Consider the following 23,735-nt stretch of genomic DNA (forward strand, 5'->3'; position numbering starts at 1 on the left):
GTGTGAGTAAAGATATATATCAAAGATACCTTTGACAACGAGTGTTGCTTGACACACAGCTGATCCTACAGTGTTATTAATTTCACAGACATAGTCTCCAGAGTCTGAGCGCTGTGCAGAGAAGAGTTCCAGTGAACTTGAGGAATTATCCTTACTCACAGAGGAGGTAGACCCTGACAATATCTCTTTTTTGTCCTTAAACCATTTTATGGTCAACGGTGGAGTGCCAGACACAAGGACATTAAACTGGACCTTGGAGCCAAGCAAAGCATCCATTGATGCAGGCTTTTCTATGACACATGGTGGTTCTGTAGAGGAAAGGTAAATACTTTCTTTAGTATTCAAACTCTATATGCAAAGTAGGCCACTTAATTTAAGAAATGTGAAATGTAGGCCAACCTTTTACAGTTAAGGTAGCAGAGCACTGGTCAGTCCCAGCTTTGTTTTTAGCAATGCAGGTATAGCAACCAGTGTCCAAACTATCAAGACGACAGATTTCCAAAAGTGCTAAGTTATCAAAGAATGTGAATTTGTGCTTCTCATCACTCGTGATCTCATTTCCATCTTTGTACCAGGAAACAGTTAGAGGCAGAGAGCCAGACACAAGACATTCCAAATGGTCAAAGGATCCTTTGATATTCTCGGTTTCCTTCAGCCTTCTTGTAAAAGAAGGTTTGATTATCTGATCTACAATGGACAAGGAGTAAATAGTACAGTGAGCGTGGATCTTGCTTCAGAACTATAAAAGTGTGCTTCCAAACATTTAAGAAAGAAAATCCTTTCATGAACTGACCGATAACAGTTACTGTAGCCTCACAAGAGCTTTGTCCAACGTCATTTGAAACCTCAAAAATGTAGTCACCGCTATCGTTTTTTGCTGTAGCAAGAATAATCAGTGTGGAAATTGTCTCAGTGCATTGCACTTTATATCTTTGGCCTGAAGTCAGCTCCCTTCCATCCTTCAGCCATTTGGTACTGAGGACTTTACTTCCTGAAAACCTGCATTCAAGAGTAGCCGGATCTCCTGTGGTAACGCTGACAGACTTGACTTGCTCTATGATTTTTGCTGGTTCTGTGGTACAACAACAAATAATCAAATAATAAATAATGTCCTGTTCTGTGTTAATGAAACAAGTACAGCACCGTAACAGACAAACAAACATTAAATGGATTAGCGTATTAGATGGAGATTGCCAAAGTTCAACCAACCTCTGACTGTAAGCATTGCAATGCATTTCTGACTTCCAGCATCGTTCTGTGCCTGACAGATATATTTTCCTCCATGTGTTATCTGGGTGTTTTTCAAACTCAGCACAGCAGAAGTGGTTTCATAGGACATCCTAATATGTTCATCATCTGTAAGCTCATGATCATCTTTGATCCAAGACACAGTCATGGGCAGTGATCCAGACAGCATACACTGCATAAAGATCTCAGAACCCACTATGGAACTGATGTTTTCTATTCTCTGAACAAACGATGGAGGTTCTATTGAAGGAAACCCATACATAAAATCAGACAAAAATGCATTATACAGTTAGAATAGCTGTACAATTATCTTTCAAATAGGACAATGCCTTTAAACTAACCTTTTAATGTTATTTGGTAATAACATGAAGACTCTCCGACGTCATTAACTATCGTGCACTGGTACTTTCCAACATCTCCAGGCTCACATTTCAGAATCTGGAGAGTGACTTTCTCATTATGCACATGTATCTTATGCCTTTTGTCGTTTCTGATTAGTTTGGTGTCACGATAGCAATGTATTTCAAATGGCAGAGAGCCAGACACTGTGCCTTCTAAGACTAGGTCAGATCCTTTTACAACTTCTGTGGTCTCAAAAGCCCTCACAAACATCGGAGGCTCTACAATAAAGAGATAATAATGTTGTTATACACAATTTTGTTAAATGTTTAGATCCACTAAATAGTTTGCAATGCTGTGCTTTTACAAACCTTTGACTGTCACTGTGCTGCTGCAGCGATTACTACCAGCATCACTTGATGCCACACAAACATAATCTCCACTATCATCAACAGTGGAGTTGACTATCTCCAATGTGGCTACTGAGTCAATGAAGGATATTTGGTACTTTTGATTGGGATATATCTCATTCTCATTTTTCAGCCATTTTATACTGATCACAGGGCTGCCCTGTACTTTGCTGGACAACTGAACAGTCTGCCCATTTTTCACAAGCTTTGAAGTCTCAAGCTCCATAGAAAATGTGGGTGGTTCTGTAAATTGACAATTATATTAGACATAACACAATACATTATGAACAGTATTAACAGTTCCAGTTGATTAATAAAAGAAAATGCACCTTTAACGAACAGTACTGCGGTGCATGATACTTTCCCAGCATCGTTGGTTACGTGACAACTGTAGATTGCAGAGTCAGATGCTTTCACAGAGTGAAGCTCCAAGAAGCTTGAAGAGGCATCTTTCTTGATAAAACATGAGCCTCCAGATGATACCCCTTTGTCTTCTTTGAACCATTTAACAGTAAAAGGAGCTGTTCCAGAGAAAGCTGCTTTCAAGATGACAGTAGATCCAGGTATGACATCTTGAGAATCAGGTTTAATTGTGAAGCTTGGCGGTTCTAAATTCATTTGAAAAAGAAAGACATTGTGATGGGTTTACATGGCTTTTTATAAGAGTAAGTTATAAGAATAAGGGCTCAAAACCAAAGCTTAAATTTGGCTTTAACTTAAAAAGTCTTCATTGATGGCAGAGGCAAAGAGAGGAGTCATTCTAACCTCTGACGCACAAAATTCCACTGCTCTCTTCAAATCCGGCAGCGTTTGTTGCCCTGCACATGTACACTCCACCATCACTCTTTTCCAAAGTGGTAATGCTCAATGTTGAAGCATTGTCCTTGATTTGAATCTCATTTCTGTCTCCACACATTATTTCTTTATCATCTTTGTACCAGGCCATTGCAATGGGCTGTGATCCAGATACTTTGCATTCAAATGTTATTTTGTTTCCTACATTTCCATCAACCTTTTTAAGATGTTTTGTGAAGGATGGTTGAGTAGTACGATCTGTCAAAAGATCACAATCTATATTCAATATTCTTGTTTTATAAAGGGTCAATATAGGGTTTAAGATAAAAAGAGAGGTTTTAAACAAACCTATAACAGTAATAGAACAAGAGCACTGGTCTTTTCCAACCCGATTGGACACTTCCATCTTGTATTCAGAAGTGTCTCCCTTTTCTGCTGAAATAATCTTTAAAACAGCAACATGATCCTTAAAAGTCATCTTATATTTTCGACCTCCTGAAATCTCCTTTTCGTCTTTAAACCACTTCACTTTGAGGTCTGGACTTCCTGCAACAGTGCATTCCAAGAGTGCAGAATCCCCAGCTGTCACATTGATAGATACGGCTTTCTCTAGGATTCTGGCAGGTTCTAAAACACAAATTGATTACAATGTTTTAGACTTCAAACATCAATTTGCTGCTATTCATTGATAATGTTCTTGAAAGATTTGCTATGTCAAACCTTGAATTGCTAATGACGCTTCACATTTTTGTTGACCAGCCTCATTCTCTGCTAGGCAAATATACTTGCCACCGTGACAAATGTCAACAGCTGAGATTAAAACAGCAGCAATATTATTCTGAAATGTAATTTTGACATTACAGTCATCCTCTCTCAGCAATTCTGCATCCTTCATCCATTTAACTGTGATGGGCGCCGAGCCTTTAATGGTACCCCACAGTTTCACAGCATTGCCCAGCACTGCTGTAGCACTCTCAATTTTCTTTGAGAATACAGGTGGTTCTATAATACAATTGTGAAAAACAAATGATTATGAAAACAATCAAAGTTATAATTAAAGAGGAATACTATTCAATCATATGTGTGCGTTTTAGATGCACAAACCTTTCTGTTTGGCAACTGACTTTGACGATACTGATCCAACAGCATTGGATACAACACACTGATATTCCCCAATGTCTGCACTTTCAAATGAGTAGATCTCTAAACAGGCCATGGATTCCTGAGAAACTATTTTGTATTTCTTATCTGTGGCGAGTCGTTTCTTATTCTTAAACCAATCCACTTCAAAAGGACCAGTGCCGGCTATCTCACATTTAAATGTGCCAATACTTCCCCTCACAGCCTCAACAATTTGCAGTTCTGTTTTGAAAGAGGGTGATTCTGAGAAGAAATGTACAGAATGATTAGATAATGTATTCTAAAAGCACAGTTAAAGTCTGGAATTAGGTTAAAAAGCTGAGTCCACAAACCTTTAACAGTTATCTTAGTGCTGCAGCTCTCACAGCCTGCTTCATTCAACACTTCACATGTGTAGTTTCCACTGTCTAGTAAAGCCACATCAATTATCTCCAGAGATGCAAGACCTTCCTTAAAAGTGATTTTATATTTCTTATTTGTAGACAGCTCTTTGTCATTTAAGAACCAGGTAACGTGAAGTTCCGGTGATCCCTTGACTGTGCACTGCAGCCTGGCAGAAGAGCCTTTCTTCCAGACCATGGTTGGTTCCAGCCTCTTAACAAAGATTGGTGGCTCTGGAGAGTGTAGGCAATGCACAATCCCAAAATAATTTCATAATGTCATTGTCATAAAAAAGAAATCAATGTTGAAGAAGAGAAGTAGGAACAAGCAAAAGCGTTTTGTGAAGAGGCAGCCAAAGACAGCATATATCAATAAGAAGAATACAATGGAGAGGATACGATCTAACCACATGCCAAAGATGTTAATTTTCAAGCCTGTAGATTTGTTGTGCTTCAAATACTACAGGGGGTGAAGATTAACTGTCTGGTCTTACCTTGCACAATTACAGAAGAAGAGCAAGTTGTGCTTCCAGCATCATTTTCAGCTGTGCAGTCATATTTTCCTGAATCTTTCAACTTTGTCTTTGGAATATCAAGAGAGACTATTTTATCCTCAAACGAGAGTTTACAATCTGTTGACTGGTGAATTTTTTTGCCATCCCTTGTCCAGGTGATGGTCACTCCAGTGTCCTCGTCCACTTGGCACTCAAGATGCAGTGGGGTTCCCACAGCTGTGGCAACTGCCTCAAAGGGTTTGACAAAGCTGGGCTTTTTAATGACCTTTATCTCTGTAGTGCACATTGCTGTCCCAACATTGTTGGAAGCTTTACAGAGATAGATGCCCTGGTCAGACAGTTCAAGTTTTACTACCTCAAGAATGTACTTATTCTTGTCGGAAGAGGTTCTGTAGCTTGCTCCTGAAGAAACAACTTTGTTGTCTTTGTGCCAAAGAACATTTAGAGGAGACGAGCCTGTTATCACACACTGAATCGTAGCTTTCTTTCCAGCATACAAGGTCATTGGATCAGGCTTAGTTATAAAGGTGGGCGGATGGGCACGTTCTACAGAGTTTCAGAATAAGAAAGAGAAGTTAGTAGTGAGAACCTAAAACCCATCAAGCATTAACTTTCAAAACCTGACTGGGAAACTAAAAGAAATCAAGATATGTATATATAACTGTTGTGCTTAGATTGTGTTTAAATGACCATATTGTTAGCTTTGCAATGAAAAATAAAAGATCCTTTGACACTCTTTTTGAGACCCATTCCCCGACTTTAAGTTAGTTAAACAGCTTGTCCACTTACCTGTTACTGTCAGAGAAGCGGAGCAGCTATCACTGCCGTGCTGGTTGGAGGCCTTGCAGGTGTATTCACCACTGTCTGGTTTTGTTGGGTTCTCAAGCTCCAGAGAAGATTTCTGTTGGAGACTGATGATCCTGTACATCTCGTTCTGTTTAATCTCAGCATCAGCTTTGAACCACTTGAAGGTCACATTGGGTGCGTCCTCAGTCTCACATTCAAATTTGGCTTTGCTGCCAATATTGATCTCCACAGGCAGAATTTTGTACCTAAAGACAGGTCGCACTGAGATGTGCAGAAAAAGGACATGAAAGAAACAAAAGTCACCACACTGCATATTATAGACAGTTGATAGTAGTTTACAGGTGAATGAGGAACCTAGGGTGGATGATTGCAAACAGTAGTTATCCAGGAGTGACTGTGGAGGAAAATGGTGTTAAGTTTTGATCAAGCCATGTAAATGAAGAAAGACCGTGATGAAGACAAAAGCATGCAAAGAGTAGAGACAGTCTTCACTCGGTGGAATGGTCCAGATGTAAGAGGTGATTTTTAAGATGTGAAGTGAAAACAGGTTTTCTTGGAACGACGTTGCGGGGTGGATATGGGGGTGATGTCAAAAGACACCATACGGTTAAGGATGATTTTTAGAGAGAAGTGAACACATGCTAAAATATTCACTGAAAATACAAAACGTGTATGTTGCATTAGTTATTACTTTAATTGTGAAATCAAAATATCCCCTTCATCCAACCTCTTGAGACTACTGTGAGTCGTCCAGATGTGGTGGTCTTGCCGGCTTCATTCTCAGCCTCACAGACATATTCTCCTTGATGTTTCTCCTTGATAACTTTGTTGATTTCTAACGTGTATGTGTCATGGTCTTTGGAACACTTGAACTCTTTGCCAGATTTCACCAATTGTCCATTGAAAAGCCAGTTCACATGTTGGACATACTTTATGGTCACACTGAAAGTAACCTTACTGTTCTCCTCTATGACAGTGTCCTCCAGGGAATTCAAAATTATAGGGTAATCATTGGTCAAAGTGTCTGAAGACTCACTAATTATGATTGCCTCTGATATATATTCCTCCCTAGTTTCTTTTTCTATGGACATATCTACGAATTGTTCCACAGGTACAGGGCCCAGGGGTACTCTTTTAGTTATATCGGTAGAACCCACATCTCTATCCTTGCTTTTTAATGTTACAGCTCTCGCTCCCAGCTTAATACTTTGCCTGGATTCAAGAACCTCAAAGTGTTCCTGGACTGTTATACTTTCAAAAGATCCTTTTACTTCCGTTTGGACAGCAGCTGTTTGAGACTTTGGAGGTGCAAAATCCACAGCACTCTCTGCAATTCTCACTGTCTCCACCACAGAAGACAACATTTCTTTAGAGCGTGTACTGCTGACCTGAACTCTTTGAGGCTTGTCCATATGTTGAATTCCAGGCTGTTCAGAAGACAGGCTTTGCTGCTCTCGATAAATTATAGCATGGAAAGCTGCCTTGAGTTCAGTCCTCAGATCAGCAGTCTGAGGGTATTCACCTTCAAAAGCCAGGGTGATTTCAATAGGAGTGCCTGTTGTCGTAATAAGGTATGTGAATTTAGTAAAATTGGGTTCTTTCTGGACATTCACCTCCTGTATCCCAACAGCCTCTAAACTCTCCACAATGTCCGCAAGTAACAGTGGCTGGTCACGAGCCACAGCAGACTGAAGTGCATCTTTTAACTGATGTCTGATGTTCAGACTGAGTGGTTTTGGCATTGGGATCACAAAGGTCATCTCCTTTGGGAGCTCCTGGCTCTCCTGGGATTCATGAACAAACATTACACCTTTAGGTTGAGTCCTCACACTCACTACAGATTCCTCAGACCTCTCTATTTCACTTGATTGTTCACCAAAGATGATTTGTTTCTCCTCCGATACTATTGATTTCCTTACTGATTGCCCTTCATGAATTAGGACTGCAAAGTCTTGCGCTGCTGAATCTAAAACAGTACAGTTTTCAGTTGAAATTGCCTGCTCCTCAATAAACACAGGTTTTTTAGGGATCTTCGGTTCTATTTTCAGTTCAGGTTTGAATTTGTCATTGGCTTTCAGCGTGTTGGTGTGTCCCTCTTCTAAACTTTGATTGTCCCGCACAGTTACTGCATGCATGACATCCCAGCGTTCCTCCTTCTGGACTAGTGCACGCTGCTGTTTCATATCACTGGTGAATGGTGTTTCTTTAGGTAGTTGCATGGGCTTGTAAGAGACCTGAAGAATGTTCTGAGGTTTGGGCTCTGCTTTAAGCTCTGACTGAAGGCCTGTCACTGAAATGTCAAGATCTTTGTGATAATCAGCAGTAAGTGCTCTTCTATCTTCAGATGTCGCTGCATGTTTTCTGTCTGTTTCCTGTTTCTGTGCTGCCATCTGCTGGTCTGGCTTTTCTATGATGAGTACACCCTCTTTGGGTAATGCAGTGATTGGCCAAACAGATTGAAGATGCAATGCAGCAGGAACTTCTTTTGTAGGTTGAATGGAGAATGTGTCACGTTTTGATAAGAACTCTGTTGTATCTTCACAAATTACAGTTTTCTGTTCGTCCTGAGACACTGTGTGTAAAAGAGTCGGGCTTTTCCTTGCAATTACATTCTCTGGCAAAGGCCTTTCACAAGTGAATCGCCCTTCAGATTGAAATGTGCCTTGATCCGCAATCATCTGTAGATGCATGAGCCTATCCCCTTCTTTTTGAGAGTTCAAAGACATGGCACTCTCCAAACCAGGAACCATGCTCAAGTGTTCCGCTTGGAGTTGGTGTCTTTCCTCAGCATGCATTGCTGATAGAATGAGAGAATCCTTATGTGCCAAAGCTCTCTCTGGTGCAGGCCTATGCATTTCAAATCTCTGCTCTTTAGACAACTCTGTTTTAGTCTCACTCACTGGTGCCAACGTTGGCTGAGAATGTTCTATTTCAATCAAGGACTGAACAGTTGGATCCCTAGCAGATAGTGGTTCAGAGTGGCTCTCTGTTATAGGAAGTTGCCCTGACGATTGAGCAGAGTATAAAATCTTTACACCTTCAGTAACTCTGAAGCCTCTCTCCCCCTCAGGCCTTGTTGTCAAGCCTGTTTTTTCTTTGAGTATTGGTAAACTAGTTTCTACCTGATGACTAGTGACAACTTGTCTAGGCTCTGTAGAAGGCTTGATCCTTTCTGGTATTCTATCACCTAAGGCCTCTGTTCTCACTGTGGTTAGAGGAAGGACCTCCTCAGCAATGGCTGACCTTAACTTTGAGGATTTCTCTTTTGCCAACTCCAGTTCTATGACCTCTGGGCTTTGGATTCGGTCAGAGTGCTGCTCGATTATATGGTGACTTTCCTGGACAGAAGATGTAAATGTAGCCATGTGCAATTGTTTCATAGGAACAGCTGCAACTTGGAGTGGATGTGTGGGAGCTACAGACACTCTTTCTTCTATTTCATGAGACTGCAGCACAGCAGCTTGGTGGGTGACCTGCTCTCTATGAAGAGAAGCAGCAGAGATGTCCACCTCTCCAAGGGTGCCCACTTGCTCACTTGAAACAACCTGTCTGTCCTCAGTACCAATGGTATACACCATCTGATGCCCTGCCTGAAGACTTGCCCCGGCATCTCCTGGAAGGTTGACCATGTACAAGCGGGATTCTGTAGCATGTTCAGTCATGGATACTTTATAACCTTTTTGTTTCTGAACTACCATGTGTTGTTCCTGTCGAGTTACAGAGACAGGCTCTTTGAATACAACTAACTCAGCACTACAAGAGGCTTCCCCAAATGGGTTGGAAGCCTTGCATGTATAGACCCCACTGTCCTCCTGTGTAACGCTCTTCATGTTGATGAAGCCAGACCCATCTGGATTATTAACCGTGTTACAATTCTTAGTGGGTTGAATATGGAAACTGCCTCTGAGCCATTGCACCTCAGGGAGAGGGTCTCCTGTGACAACATACTTGAAAAGAGCTTTGCCGCCCTCTATACACTGGAAAGGTACAATAGTAGTTGTGAATTCTGGAGATTTGCCGACAATTTTGAAGATTTCTTCAACCTTCTTCTTTGTTTTTTGGGGATCCCTCAATTCAACATGCAGGAACGAAGTGCAGCTTGACTGCCCAAATCTGTTGCTTACAGTACAGGTGTATTCTCCTGCATACTCTTTCTGCACCTTGTTTATGACCAAACTGTATTCATCTACCTCTTGGACAAATGTGTAAATAGAGGAACTAGTAATGACATGGCCATTGTGAAACCACTGAACATTAGGCCTTGGGAAGCCAGAAACTGTGACAGTGAATCTGGCCATCTCCCCAACAGTGACAGCTGCTGGTGACAGTTGGGTAATGAAAACTGGCTTTTCTTTTTTCTTTTCTAAAGTACTAGAGAAACGATTAGATTCTGGCATGAGTTCAAGTGTTTTGCTTTTGTCTGGTAACTGTAGGCTAGTGTAGTAAGAAGATGCCTGTTTTTCCTCTTCAGTTGAGACAGTCAAGCTAGAAAAAGCTGAGTTGAACAAGTACATTACTCAGTCATTTATATATTTAATTGAAGGTCATCTAGATTTGAATATTCAAAAAAAGACATACATTGCGAGCACATTTTTTCCCCAAACATTGTCACATAAGACACAAAAAAAAGTATCATGCTTTTAAAAAGATTTTTAAAAACTATCTGCAGAAGGTAGTGCAAAAACCTTTGGATACATGTATATACTTGTAATTAATTTAAATATTGAAGAATATATATTGACGAGAAGGAAATGTTACCTATAACTCCATCCTGAGTTCCATAGTCCTCCTCTGTGGTTGTTACTGTGAAGAGACAAACATATAAATTAGAGATGATACCCTCCATCCATGGTGCAAAGCTGTTAGATCCAGGTGACACATTGTGCATCCATATTGTAATTTTCGCTCTCAAGTGACACTGGCATGCTTGGGTTTTGACATATACGAATATAGTTCTCTTAATTTGGAAAGTTATTTGGAACGTGCTCAGTGATATGAGTACACTCATCTTCGACATCCGTCATTGTGCTTGAAAACCTGGTCTAACCTAATTATTATTTAATCGAATTTTGATTGTCACCAAGTTTCTTTGTCTGTGTGGTAAAAGACAGTGTGGGTGGGAGAAGAGAGAGGAGAATCGACATGATTGGCCGAGATATCAGAAAGGACTAAAGCATGCAGATGCCAACCTGTCATCACTGGGCTGCACTCAGCATCTCCAGCTGAGTTGACAAGTTTGCAAGTATAAGTGCGCCCTTGCCAAGGACCAACATTCTTAACATTTAAACAGCACAGGGGCCCATCATGTTTCAGAGAGTAAAAGACAGACTCTTCAACAATCAACTGATTGTGTAGCCAAATGACAAATGGAGTCGGGATTCCCTTCATTATGCAAAACAGAGAGATTGTGTCTCTGTGTTTGACAAGCAGTTGAGGGGGCAGTTTGATGAGGAACTCTGGGATGGTGACGCCACCTCTCCCACGCTCTTCATGAGGCACAACATCAGGGAAACAAAGATGGTTGATGAGGCTGTAAGCCCTCTTGGAGGTGGGTGGTGGAGATCCCAGTGTCTCCATGGACTCTTGGTTGTCTTCTTGGTCAGAGGTCTTTCTAGAGGACTCTCTGTCTGGCTGCGAGGCTTTATAGACAGAATCGGTAGGGATGGGAGTTTCTGCTTTGACATTTGCTTCTTTTGCTGAGTGAGAACAAAGTTAGGGAGATTTATTAGGGATTAAGTTCATCAGTGAAAGGGTATCTAGGCTTCAAATAGGCGGAAGGGGTTAGTGAAATGGAAAGATGGATATTACGGGCAAGCTTGCAATGGGAGAATAACTAGTTTTAACAAAGATGGTTATTCCATTACATTTCACTTGGTTAACAATCTATAGGATATATTAAAGGTTTAAAAGCAGCAGGAAGCAGATGGTGTGGGGTGGACAAGAGAGTGGTGATATTCAAAAAGAGAGATTAACCACCTTCCACAGTGAGCTGAGCAGAAGTGCTGTTCTTGCCATGTTTATTGAGAGTGGTACAGCGGTAAGTCCCCTGGTCACCCAGCTCTACCCCCTGTATGATTAGGGACTGAAGCCCTCTGCTATGGGAGCATGTCACCCTCTCTGTGTCTGGCAGCCTCCGTCCGTTATGGTCCCACACTATTCCTGTAAACGGCTGGCCATCAAAAGAGCAGTTGAATTGGGCCATCTCACCACTTTTAACCCTCACGTCGGTCATTTTTAAGAGCAAGGTGGGGCTTGAGGAAATGCTCATGTCAGATTCTTCATTAGTGGTGACTTCCACCTTCCTCACAGATGAGGATGTCATTCTCACGGTGGATGTCTCAGAGACAGACTGAAAGGTCTGTACACTGTGTACGCTCGTATCCACTGATTGGTAGCCCTCTGAGTGTACCTCCTTTTTGTGACTTATCTCCCCAATTTTCGACACAGTTTGCCTATCTATAGTTTTCATATTTTCATCTGGGCAATAAAAAGAGTAGAATTAGGTCAAGAATCAATAGTGACTTCTTCAGGTTATTGTTGAAGGGAATGCAGTGCGAAGTTGGTGCAGCGTTTTGGATGGGTGGCATTTCAAGATGAGAAGTGACAATAGCTGGTTTCTTGTCCAGTCATGCAAGCTTGTCTTGAGCAAAATACTACAGTTTACTCTGTGTTCCAACAACAAAGAATGCAAAAAAAAATATTCCTGAAGGGGATTGGTTAGGTAATATTACCTTTAAAGTAAGAGACAAAATATAGCATGCCACAAACAGCAAAGCGGTTGTAAGATTACCCCGTGATAACTGTTAGGATTTACATACACATGTTGGTAGTACTATCGGTTGCTTTAAATATATTATACAGCATGCTCAGAGAAAGCTTAAATTAAGAATATCCTGGTGACCATAGTATTCTAATAAATTCAAAGACAATGTTTGTTGAGGGCCAAATTGGTGACTTATTGTACAAACAACATCTCTGACTATAGAATGCTGGGCACAAGCATGAAACCTTGCCACTTCTCCATGATGCACTAGCCTATTCAACGTGCTTTTAACTGACTAAAAGAAGACAACTGACAATATCTGCTGTTGGATATGCTGCAAGTTAGGAGTGCCACTGAGATTTGAAAACAATGTATTTGGCTTTAAAGAAAAAAATGGTAGCATATAGCATTGCATTCAATACAGGATACAAATGTATGTTTTCTAAATCGAGTTAATTCTGTTAACAGTGTAAAATCAACTGCATGGGAAATCTCAGTTTTCCTAAACTAGCATGCATGGTATATATACCTACCACTGTAATTCCGAATACAAAGAATTAAATAAATTGGAAATATGTCTAATTATTTTTATTATGTTAATTAAACTCACCATCAAGTGTTAAAGTTGCAGAGCAAGACACCATTCCTGATGAGTTTCTAGCAACACAAGTGTATTCCCCTTCTTTGTCAGGGACAACTCTGGCTATCTCCAGCTGGCAGTTGTCATCAAACTGAGACATCTTAAAGATGTCAGACTGTTTGAGCTCCTTATCCTTGCAGTACCAAGTGATTCTCAAATCTACAGAGAGAAATAACATTTTATTTGGTTTGTGTATTACATTACAGTTCAGAGAAAGCTGTTATTTTTAAGATAATAAAGCATAGATACCTTCACCAGAGACACAACACTGGAACTTGGCTGACTCTCCCTCTCTGAGTAAGAGATCTTTAAGGGGAGAGATGATCATAGGTGCAGACCGAGGAGATCCAGAATCGGGGGAGACTAATTCAGAAACTGAAATACAAAAAGGTTCAACGGAATTATTGATCAGATATGTAAACTTCTTATTTAAACAATTAAATTGTATACACAGTGTCTCAACCTACCTTCCACATTAAGGACACCTGAGCTTGTGGCCATGCCAAAGTCATTCTTCGCCTCACAGTTGTAGACAGCTGCATCTTCAGGGAATACCTCAATCAGTAGCAGTGTGTGCTCATTTCCTTCACGCAGGAACTTGCACTTGAACCCAGCGGAGAGAGCCTGGGAGTTCTTGTACCAAGACACTTGAGGCTGTGGGATGCCAAACACTTCTACAGAGAAGCGAGCAGGTTTCCCAGCCTCCACAGACAGGGGCTGCATGTGGCGAATGATCTTTGGTGGATCAGGGACTAAATGAAATAAACAGTTACAGAAGAGCTGTTGTGAGAAATTGATGACTGATTTTGAGTTTATGCTTTCAATTTAAATGAAATTCAATGAATGGAATTGTGCAAACTTACCATTGACATGTAGAGTCACAACTGTCCTGTTTTTTCCAGCAATGAACGTGTACTCCCCTGCATCACTTCTATAGGTTTCTGAGATAGTCAAACGGTGAATCTTCCGGATGATAACATAGTTAAACCGGTCCTCAACTGAAAAGATGATCTCAACACCGTTTCGGAGCCAACGGCCTTCAATTTCATCCTCATTGACTTCAAATTCAAACATCGTTCTTTGTTTTTCAACCACCTAGAAAAATATTTTTTTAACATTAGTATTCTACATACACATACTGACATACAAGACAACGCGTTGCATTTGTAAACCTTCAGGTGATACTAACTGTGATTTCTTTCTCGGCTGGCTCTGAGATCCTGACATCCCGTCCTTCTACAGTCAGGTGACCCTTTGACACACTTGCACCAGCGACCACAGAATACTCCCCAGCATCAGTCATGCGGACAGTCTGGATCATCAAGCGGTGCAGAAACTTCTCAGTGGAGACTTTGTATCTGCAATGATGACCAATGGAAGGGATATTGACAAATTGTTATTAGTAGCATTTTTCTATATTCTATAAAAATACTTTATTAAAACCGATGACACTGACCTTTCAGACATTTCAAGCTCCTGTCCATCTTTCATCCACATCACTTGGATGTTGGGCTCAGAAATTTCACATTCAAATATGGCCTTCTTCTTCTCTGTTATCTTGATATCTTTGATGTGCTTGGTGAATTCAATCACGCGAGCTTCAGGTGCAAAGACAAGAGTACAGGAATACATTTAATACTACTGCCAAATACTTAGTACCAAGTTTTGCCAAGCCTTTTATCAAGCTTTATCAACAGTACTTACCATCAATGTAAAGGTTTGCGGATGAAGATGCTGAGCCAGCCACAAATTTATAATCTCCACTATCCCCAAAATGAGTATTCCGGATTGTGAGGGAGTGCGTCAGCTGCTTTGAGCGACTCTGGCATCTGTCTGTTGACCGAATCTCAATACCATTCTTGAGCCACTTGTAGGTGATGCTCTCATAATTGACATTCACTTCAAATGTGATGGTGTCTTTCTCCTTTGCGTTTATGTCTTGCATCATGGATGTGATTAAGATTGCTGTCAAAAACACATGTCATTGTTAGATTTTCATCGTACACGGTTTCTTTAAATAAACATAATTTGTTTTAAAAAACTTACGATTAACGGTCAGTGTCGCAGAGACCCTGTCATTTCCACAGACAAAGGTATACTCTGCAGAGTCTTGTCTGCTGGTATTCATGATCTTGAGTTGGTGAAGTTTTCCCTGGACCACAATCCTGAACTTTTCACTCATTTCAATTTGCACTCCGTTTTTCAGCCAAGTGGATGGGACATTGAAATGTGAAACTTCACACTCAAAAGTGGCATCATGTGTCTCTGGGACATCAATGCTCTTCAAAGGTTTGGTGACACGCAAGGCTGGAAACGTAAAACATAAATGTAATATGTTGCAAATAGTTCATTTACAAATCTTTAAAACGATTGATTTCAAAGTTAAAACTTACATTCAACATAGAGAGATGCGACACACTGCACATGGCCAACCATAGCAGTGTACTCTCCAGCTTTGTGAGTGTCCACATGTTTGATGATCAACTTGTGAGTTTTTCTATCGCACAGCATGTTGACTTGCTCACTTGGTTTCAGCTCCACATTGTTGAACATCCATTTTACAGGGATGTTATCGTGGGACAGACCCAGCTCAAAAGTGGCAGTGGCATCCAACAAGGAAGTCACATCTTTTGGCTTCTTCAAAATCTTAATTGCTGGAGAAAATAAATATTGATATCCATGAAGTTTGTAAAACATTTTCAACACGCAATATTACAAGATCTACAAATCAAATAAAATGTATTTGTATAGCCCTTTTTACACACAAGCATGTCACAGAGGGCTTTACATACGCCCATAGAACTGCCCCTCAACCAACCTAAACCCTCAAGGAAGATATGGAAAAACTCCCAGAAAAACTCCCAACAGGAGAAAAAATGGAAGAAACCTTGAGAGGAGCAATTCAGAGGGGGATCCCCTCCGCCAGAGACGGCTACAGTTGTACTTACTCTCAATGTTTAACCTGGCATTAGCGGACAGCTTTCCAAGTTTGAATCCATAAACAGACTCATCTTGAGTGGTGCAGTTCTTAATCTTCAAGGTGTGGACCATGCCATCAACAGAGATTTCATATCTATCACTGGGACGAATATCAACGCCATTCTTGATCCACTGTGAGCCCTTCACATTCTCATGGGTCAGCTCCAGACTGAACACTGCCTCCTGTGTCTCAGTGACAGTCTGGTTCTTCAGGGTCTTCTTGATTTTCACAGCTGTAGCATTAAATATAGGAATGTATTAAGAGCAAATACTGTAGCACGAGGGAAGGTGGTGCTTTTAATGGTCTTAATTAAAATCTTTAAGCTTAGTAAGCCACTTTGCAAAAGCCTATACAACTAAATCATGATTACAAGTAATAAGAGTTTCTGTATAAATATGTCATAGCAAAGTATTTGTAAACTCTTTTTTCAAGAACAGATCAATGTCTCCATTCACAAGATGGTACTTACCCTCTACTCTCAGGTTGGCAATTGTCTTTGAATTTGCAACCTGGTAGGTATATTCCCCAACGTCAGTGGCTTTGGTTATAACAATAACAAGACGCCTGACAGCACCAAGTTTTTCACTCCTGACATTTTCACTGAAGTCCACAGGCTGTCCATCCTTCAGCCACTTTCCTTCAGCGCTTGGGTTGGCGACCTCACACTCCAGCTCAGCAGTCTGAGAGTCAGCCACAATCAAATCACGCAGGGGTCTGTTGATGGCGCCACCTAGGTATCAAAAAGTAACAAGTGATATCAACTTGGTGCCCTATATCCAATTGTTTTGTTACAATGTTTTTTGGTGGTATTGGTATAGTGAAATATGCTTGTTTAGCATACCTGACACAATAAGCTTTGCACTGGATGTCTTTTCACCAGCTGCAAAACCGTATTCTCCCTCCTCATCCTTCATGGCATTAATGACAGTCAAGGCATACCGCTTGCCCTTTGCCTCCATCTTGTATTTTGCACCAGCTTTAAGGGGCTGCTTCTTGAAGGTCCAGACAGCATCAATGCCAGGATGAGAAACTTCAACCTCAAATGTGACATTCTGAGTCTCGGTGCACACTCTATCCTCCATGTGCTTCACGATTTGAATTTCTGTTGGAACAAGTTATATTAGAACAAAAACTAAAATTTTATTTCCTATGTTTTTATTAAAAAATGCATCACTTGTTCAACATTCTTACTTTGGACAGTTAATTTGCAGCTTGTGTCAGCTCTGCCAACAACCAGCTTGTAGTTTCCTTCATCTGAGGCAAAGGACCTGTTAAACACCAGGCGCTGTTTGGTTCCCTTTGCAACCATCTGGATCCTCTCGCTGGGCATAATGAGCTTGTCATTTTGATACCACTTCACAGAGCTGACATCTGCAGCAGAGATCTTAGCCTCCATAACAGCCTTGGTTCCCTCAACTGATGTGATGTCCTTGAGTGGTGCCAAAATGCCAATAACTGTAACACAAAAAAATCAACAATTTGGTTAACTTGGAAAGAGTAACTGTGAAACTGAAAGTTTATGTAAAATATGAACTCACCTTGAATTGTCAGTTTTCCGTTAGTGGAGATTTCTTGGGCAGGCACCACAAAGGAGTACATTCCGTTGTCATCCTTCTTGGTATCCTCAATCAGTAGTTTGTGCGTGAGTTTGTCAATTACAATGTGAATACGATCTGAGGCAGTAATAAGATTACCATTCTTCATCCAAGACCCCTCAACATTTTCTTGAGAGAATTTGACTTCCAGCTGAGCAATGTCACCCTCACAAACCGTCACATCAGACAGGGGTTGCATCAGAGTCACAGGACGCACTAAAAGGGACACGTGATAAGATTCAGATTTCCATGATCAAATCAGCAATGTATGTTCAAAATTCAGTGACCTCAAATACATTGTATTTATAGAAAATAAACAGACACTGTCTTATTAATTGTAAAACTCACATTTCATCTTCAGGGAAGCACTTGTCTTAAATTCACCAACAACAAATGTGTATTTGCCTTGATCTTCTTTCTTCACGTCTTTCACAGATAGTGAATGTCTTCCGCGACGGGAGGAGATAACATATTTGCTGCTGGGAGTGATCTCCTTTTTCTCAAAGTACCAGGTACCTTCAGCATCCTCACGTGACACAACACACTCAAACTCTCCAGAGTAGGTCTCAGGCACCTCTGTGTTGTCCAATGTCTTCACTAATTCCAGTGCAGAACCTATAAGTGTACAAAGAATGAAAGAAGATTAGAACAATTTAATTGGTGGCCTAATATAAAACAAATCAAACTTCTTGAAATGCATACATTCATTCATTTCAACCCACATTTATAAATGCATCTTAAAGGATTTTAATGTTGCAGGAAAATGTTTATATGCTGTATTTAAATGCCAAAAAATACATTTGTGAATGTGGCTAATTGTGTCATAATTGTTACGTGTTTCTTCTGTCTACTTATTTGATTAAAAAGTAAGAGGCATAAAGGAAAACGTGTGCCTGGGAAATTCATTAAAAAGCAAAGCTTTCAATCTTTATCAAAGGCAATGTTACAGATGTGGTTTGGAAATTAGACTAAATACTTATTGCTACACTGACATACCTTCCACATGAAGTCTGGCCGTGGTTCTGATGTTGGGGTCCTCAACAACGACACAACTGTATTCTGAATCATCTTTCATGCTGATGATTAGCACAGACAGGAAGTGGACCTTTCTGTCTGAGTGCATCCTGTATTTGTCTCCAGAGAAAATCTCCACATTGTTTTTCAGCCATTTGACTTTGACAAAAGGCTCATTGGTTTCACATTCAAAGGTAGCCATGGTGTCCTTCTCCTTAGCATCGGTATCCTCCAGCTCTTGAGTGAAGCTAATGACTGGCTTTCCTGCAGAGTAAATAATGAAGCAGGGATGCAGTGATTTACAGTATTTCAAACTACTTAGCACACATTGTTTGTTATGAAATACTGTGCGATGACTATGGTTGACAGGATTCAATTTATTGATCAAATCAAAACAGGAATACTATCCATAAGCACAATCAGACAATAATTATTAAATAATATGTTTCTCATATAATTACCTTGCACTAACAGGAAGGCATGGCCTGAAGTTTCCCCTGCAATGTTGACGGCTTTAACCATGACACTGGCAGAATCTTCAGCCGTGACATTGCGTATCACTAATTCACATACATGTTCTTCAGGCCAGTACCAATTGACGCGATCTGTTTTCTCAAGCAAAACACCATTCTTAAACCATTGGCATTCAGGCTCCGGTTTACCAATCACCCTGACTCTGAAACGAACCTCATCCATCAGGGAAACTGTCTGGCTTACAATACGCTCAATTATCTTAGGAGCTTCCATGCTGGGAGAGAGCTTGAATTTTTCTGGTTTGATTGAGGGAGCAGTGACCTTGCGTTCTTCCTCCTTCTTCTTTTCAGCCTCAGACTTCTTTTTCATATGATGAAGAAGTTCCTCCTTCCTCTTCCTAAGCATGCCCTCATAAGACTCATCCTTCCTGCGAGACTTGAGCTCCACAGCAGTGATGGCCTCATAGTAACCCTCCTCTGTTCTGCGCTTGAATTTATTTTTTAACTCATCTGTCTCCTCTGTGGATTTTTCATGGATCACTCTCTCTGTCTTCTTCAGCTTCACAACCTCTTTGGGCCGAGTGTCTTCATCGGGTTTTTCAACCTTCACAACTTCAAAAGAAACTTTTCCAGCTTCTGGTGCAATGCCAACTTCTCCAACCTTAGCCTCAGGGGCACGACGAAGGACAGATCTGAAGTCCTCTTTCTGTGTAATTTCCAGCTTAACTGTATGCTCAGCTGTACCGATGGGGTTCTCTGCCAACACTCTCACTTCCCCTGAATCGTATGACTTGATATCTACAATCTCTAGGTAGTAAATACCGTCATAGTGAAGTCTCATTCTCTTGCTCTTGCGAATTAGCTGACCGTTAAGGTACCAGTTAACCTTTGGTGTAGGATAACCAGTCACTCTGCAACGGAATTTTGCAGCTTCACCTTCCAGTACTCTGGCAGGCTCAGGAACAAGAACAATCTCTGGCTTTGTCTTCTCTGATCCTTCATCTGCACCAACTCCAGAAGGACCTCCTTCATGAGCCATACGCTCCATCTCATCAATTCTTTGTATTCCCTTCCTACCCTCAGGCAGTTGAGTTTCCTCCACAAGGCTCTTCTCATCCTTGACAATCAAGGTAGCTGAGGTCTGGTCAACTCCAAACTTGTTAGTTGCTCTGCAAGTGATGACACCACTGTCTCTGGCATAAGCAGCTTCAAAGTCAAGACTGCAGTAGCCAAATTCATTAACCATGCGCAACCTGTTTGCAGCTGCCAGGGGTTTGCCATCATGCAACCATTCAACCATCATGGTGGGGTCTCCAATAGGGGTAAGTCTGCATTCAAAATGGACGGGACCGAAACGCTTAAGTCTGACAGAAGTCAGCTTCTTCTTAAACTGTGGCTTCTGTTGTTTCTCTTTGTCATAAAGGTCACCCTCCTCCCACTGATCTTGACCATAACGGAGATGCAAGGGTTCCAACTCTGGAGGAGCAATATCCTTGGCTTTGTAGGTTCCCTTGGGAATAATAAGCTTCCTTTCAGGTTCAGGTTCAACAAAGTCCACCTCAATATTGACTCTGCAGCGAGTGGTATCTCTTCCAGCTTTGTTGATGGCGGTGGCTGTGTACCAGGCACTATCAGAGCTGACTGGAGCAGGGATCTGGAATTTGGCCTCTCCTTTGGTGCCTTCAATCCTAAAATAACATTTGTATCAATTAATCTGATCAAACGAGCATTAAGTTAATGTATGAGTTTAAATCAAGATTAGAATCAAACATACTTGATATTTGGGTGTTTATGTGGGGAGATGATGTCACTGTTTTTCAGCCAAACAATGTCAGGCAGGGGGTTTCCGATGGCTTTCACCGCCAACTCAACCAGAGTGCCTTGTCTTACACTGATGTTCTTCAGTTTGTCAATAAACTGAGGTCGGACTAAGTTTTCTTTAGCTGTAAATGACGAAGAAAAGAAAGTCTGCAGTCAAGCATGAGTCAGCAATATCTCACTTTATACTATCAGTCAATTATACATTACATTTACTATTATAGTTAACCCATATATCTAATTAAAACTAAGTATGTAAATGAGATGACATTGTATTACCATCAACGGTTAAAGTCATGGAAACAGAGGTTCTTCCAGCTCTGTTCTGTGCAACAACATTCCACTCTCCAGAGTCAAGGGGCATTGCTGGAACCACAATCAACGACTGAGTACCATCCTCCTTAACAACTATCTTGTGGGTGTAGTCATTGACCACTCGTTGTCCTGAAATGAAAAAAAACAATAGAGGGGTATAAAGTTGTCATATTTCATAAAAAGTCCTATAGCAACATGTCAAATCCAGACTCTAAAGTCACTTACCATTGTGGAACCAATATGTGTCAGGCATTGGTCTACCAACAACTTTCAGGTCAAATCTTGCAGTTTGCCCCTCAGCACACTTGAATGAGGAAGGTTTCAGGACAAAGACAGGCTTATACAGCCTTTCCAACTGACTCTCATCTGTTTCATCAAGCCTGCGAGCAGGAGAGCGACCAGGAGAGCGACTAGGAGAGCGGCTTGCAGATCGTGGGGATGTAGATCTGAAAATATATAAAGTTAGTGATGCTTTTCAGTCTTAAGTCTCTGATGATAGAAGGTACATTGACCAGTACAAATTGTTTGAAATCTAACCTAATTCTCTGCATTGCTGGCTGGGGTGTATATCTCTGAGGTCCCCCTACTGCAGACGACACTACGAAAAGCTTCCCAGAGCTCACAGAATTGCCCTTCATGTTGCTGGCAAATGCTGTGTAAACACCCTCATCTTCAGGCAGTACCACAGGGAGACGGAGACTGGCTCGGCCATCCTGGAGAACCTCCATCTGGTAACGGCCGCCATGATGGATACGCTTTCCATCTTTGTACCATGCAATCTTTCAAACAAGAAAGCAGAGAAATAGGATTGATTAATGTCTAAAATAGATATATTTTTTATTTTTATTTTGTATAAGTACTATGCTTATGATAAGTTTAGATATACTTAGCACCTTAGGAAGTGGATTTCCTGTCATTTTGCAATGGTAAGTGACCCCCATTCCTTCCATGATCCTGTAGTGTTTGACTGGAGTAGCAAAGGCTGGCTGTACAGCCTCTTCTTCTGCAGCAGTCACCATCTCCTCTCCATCCTCCATAACTAGTTCCTGGTAGGTGATCCTCATGAGGGTCAACTGAATCTCATAGATAATCCTCTCTTCAATGTTTGTTATTTGGAATTCCTATGGAAAACATAATATTTTAAAAAACACAAATGTTAGCTTTTGCTAATCATCAAGACTTTGGCTTTTTTTTAAATAATGACAAATAGACTGTTTTAATCTGATTACCTGCTCTGAGACAAATGTTTGCATCATCTGGGTCTGCATGCCCCTCTGCTCCATCCCATATTCGCTCACAACAACGGGGGGCACATCTCCCACTTTGGGCTCCTGTACCATTGTAGTCACTTCAGTCTTGTATGTCACTTCCTGTTTCTTCATGTAGGCTTCATATTCCTCTGTAAACAAACATTTTGTATGATCATCAATTTACTGATCCCCTTTTAGATAGAAGTTGCTGCATTCTACTTTTTTCAAATTTGACTAACCTTCCTCAAGCAGACTGGCTGAGGCTGAGGCTTCTCCAAGCTGGTTCTTGACAAAGATGGCGTACTCTCCGGCATCATCAGCAAATGTCATAGAGATCTCCAGCCTGCACTCTCCAGTCTCCTTTTTGTAGGCAACTTTATATCTAATCAATTGATACAGAGTACATGGTGAATAACAAAATCCCCACATTCTCATAGGTAGAAAACTCTGTTTTCACAGAGCAAAAAAAAAAGTGAAAATGTGTACCAAGTACCTGTATCCAGTTGTAAGAGGTACCCCACTCTTCTTCCAGACAATGTTAGGCTTTGGACTACCTCCAATCTGGCACTCAAAGACAACACATCCTCCTTCCTCCAACTTTTGTACAGTAAGTTTCTTGATGAAGAAGGGAGCAACAGCAGCTGCAGTTTCCACAGACTCTGCAACGCCGCTCACCTCCGACATGGTCTCCTCCTTTGCTTCAACTGTCATCCTGAAAGATGAACAAGTTTGCCATAAAAGTTAAAACACTGTGGAAATGAATGAATCCAAAACAGTTCAAATTAAGAGAATAATTTCTTCTCACTGTTTCTCGTGAACAATTGTCTGTTCAGTGACAGCAGCCAATTCAATTTCTTCTGACACTGTAATGGAAAAAGAACCAATTAATTGTATTTTTATGCTTTGCATACAACATTGGTTTGATTTTGTTGTTGTATAAAATCTATGTTCACTTACCTTGAACAAGTAGGTAGCAGGATGTGCTGATTGTTCCAGCCTCGCTGGTGGCAGTGCAGGTAAAGCGACCGCTGTCCTCAGCAAAAGCCTCACGGATTACCAGACGAGCAAATCCACCCTCATAGGTTATCTGGAAGTCAATGGAGCTCTCGATTCTGTAGTCCTCTCTAAACCACATGATGACAGGGGCAGGGTGACCGCTGATGTGGCACTCCAGAGTCACAGATTCACCCTCTGTCACAGTCAAGTCCATCAAAGCCTGAAAAAAAATCCAGCAAAAAAAAAAGAAACAAGTT

General features: G+C 41.0%; 3 protein-coding genes across 3 annotated transcripts in view; all 3 read right to left on the minus strand.

Annotated features, from left to right (window-relative positions):
* The window catches only part of ttn.1 (titin, tandem duplicate 1), a 134,311-nt gene that overhangs the window by 103,977 nt on the left and 6,599 nt on the right, over positions 1–23,735 (minus strand). The window contains exons 12-40 of the mRNA XM_084688433.1: positions 23,440–23,698; positions 23,288–23,345; positions 22,976–23,194; positions 22,722–22,864; positions 22,462–22,631; positions 22,126–22,353; positions 21,770–22,011; positions 21,458–21,678; positions 21,197–21,361; positions 20,874–21,042; positions 19,088–20,787; positions 18,609–18,890; positions 17,961–18,227; positions 17,556–17,828; positions 17,209–17,472; positions 16,859–17,119; positions 16,487–16,747; positions 15,986–16,249; positions 15,431–15,691; positions 15,084–15,344; positions 14,742–15,002; positions 14,494–14,635; positions 14,227–14,395; positions 13,901–14,132; positions 13,505–13,789; positions 13,287–13,412; positions 13,008–13,196; positions 10,393–10,437; positions 5,617–5,895 (exon numbers count right to left, since the gene is read on the minus strand). Of these exons, the coding sequence (XP_084544559.1) occupies positions 5,617–5,895; positions 10,393–10,437; positions 13,008–13,196; positions 13,287–13,412; positions 13,505–13,789; positions 13,901–14,132; positions 14,227–14,395; positions 14,494–14,635; positions 14,742–15,002; positions 15,084–15,344; positions 15,431–15,691; positions 15,986–16,249; positions 16,487–16,747; positions 16,859–17,119; positions 17,209–17,472; positions 17,556–17,828; positions 17,961–18,227; positions 18,609–18,890; positions 19,088–20,787; positions 20,874–21,042; positions 21,197–21,361; positions 21,458–21,678; positions 21,770–22,011; positions 22,126–22,353; positions 22,462–22,631; positions 22,722–22,864; positions 22,976–23,194; positions 23,288–23,345; positions 23,440–23,698 (7,696 nt within the window). The remainder of the gene's footprint in view (positions 1–5,616; positions 5,896–10,392; positions 10,438–13,007; positions 13,197–13,286; positions 13,413–13,504; positions 13,790–13,900; positions 14,133–14,226; positions 14,396–14,493; positions 14,636–14,741; positions 15,003–15,083; positions 15,345–15,430; positions 15,692–15,985; positions 16,250–16,486; positions 16,748–16,858; positions 17,120–17,208; positions 17,473–17,555; positions 17,829–17,960; positions 18,228–18,608; positions 18,891–19,087; positions 20,788–20,873; positions 21,043–21,196; positions 21,362–21,457; positions 21,679–21,769; positions 22,012–22,125; positions 22,354–22,461; positions 22,632–22,721; positions 22,865–22,975; positions 23,195–23,287; positions 23,346–23,439; positions 23,699–23,735) is intronic.
* LOC146233978 (titin-like) lies at positions 6,339–10,156 on the minus strand. Its single transcript, XM_084688439.1, has one exon. The coding sequence runs from the start codon at positions 10,146–10,148 to the stop codon at positions 6,339–6,341; it is 3,810 nt and encodes a 1,269-aa protein (XP_084544565.1). The 5' UTR covers positions 10,149–10,156.
* Positions 10,684–12,373, minus strand: LOC146233979 (myosin light chain kinase, smooth muscle-like). The gene is made up of 2 exons (XM_084688438.1): positions 11,611–12,373; positions 10,684–11,330 (listed from the first exon to the last, which is right to left on the minus strand). Exons 1-2 carry the CDS (start codon positions 12,101–12,103, stop codon positions 10,711–10,713), a joined length of 1,113 nt encoding a protein of 370 aa, XP_084544564.1. The 5' UTR covers positions 12,104–12,373; the 3' UTR covers positions 10,684–10,710.

This window comes from Hypomesus nipponensis, chromosome 23 (genome assembly GCF_054491055.1).
Source record: "Hypomesus nipponensis isolate SF chromosome 23, ASM5449105v1, whole genome shotgun sequence".
Taxonomy (NCBI): Eukaryota; Metazoa; Chordata; class Actinopteri; order Osmeriformes; family Osmeridae; genus Hypomesus; species Hypomesus nipponensis.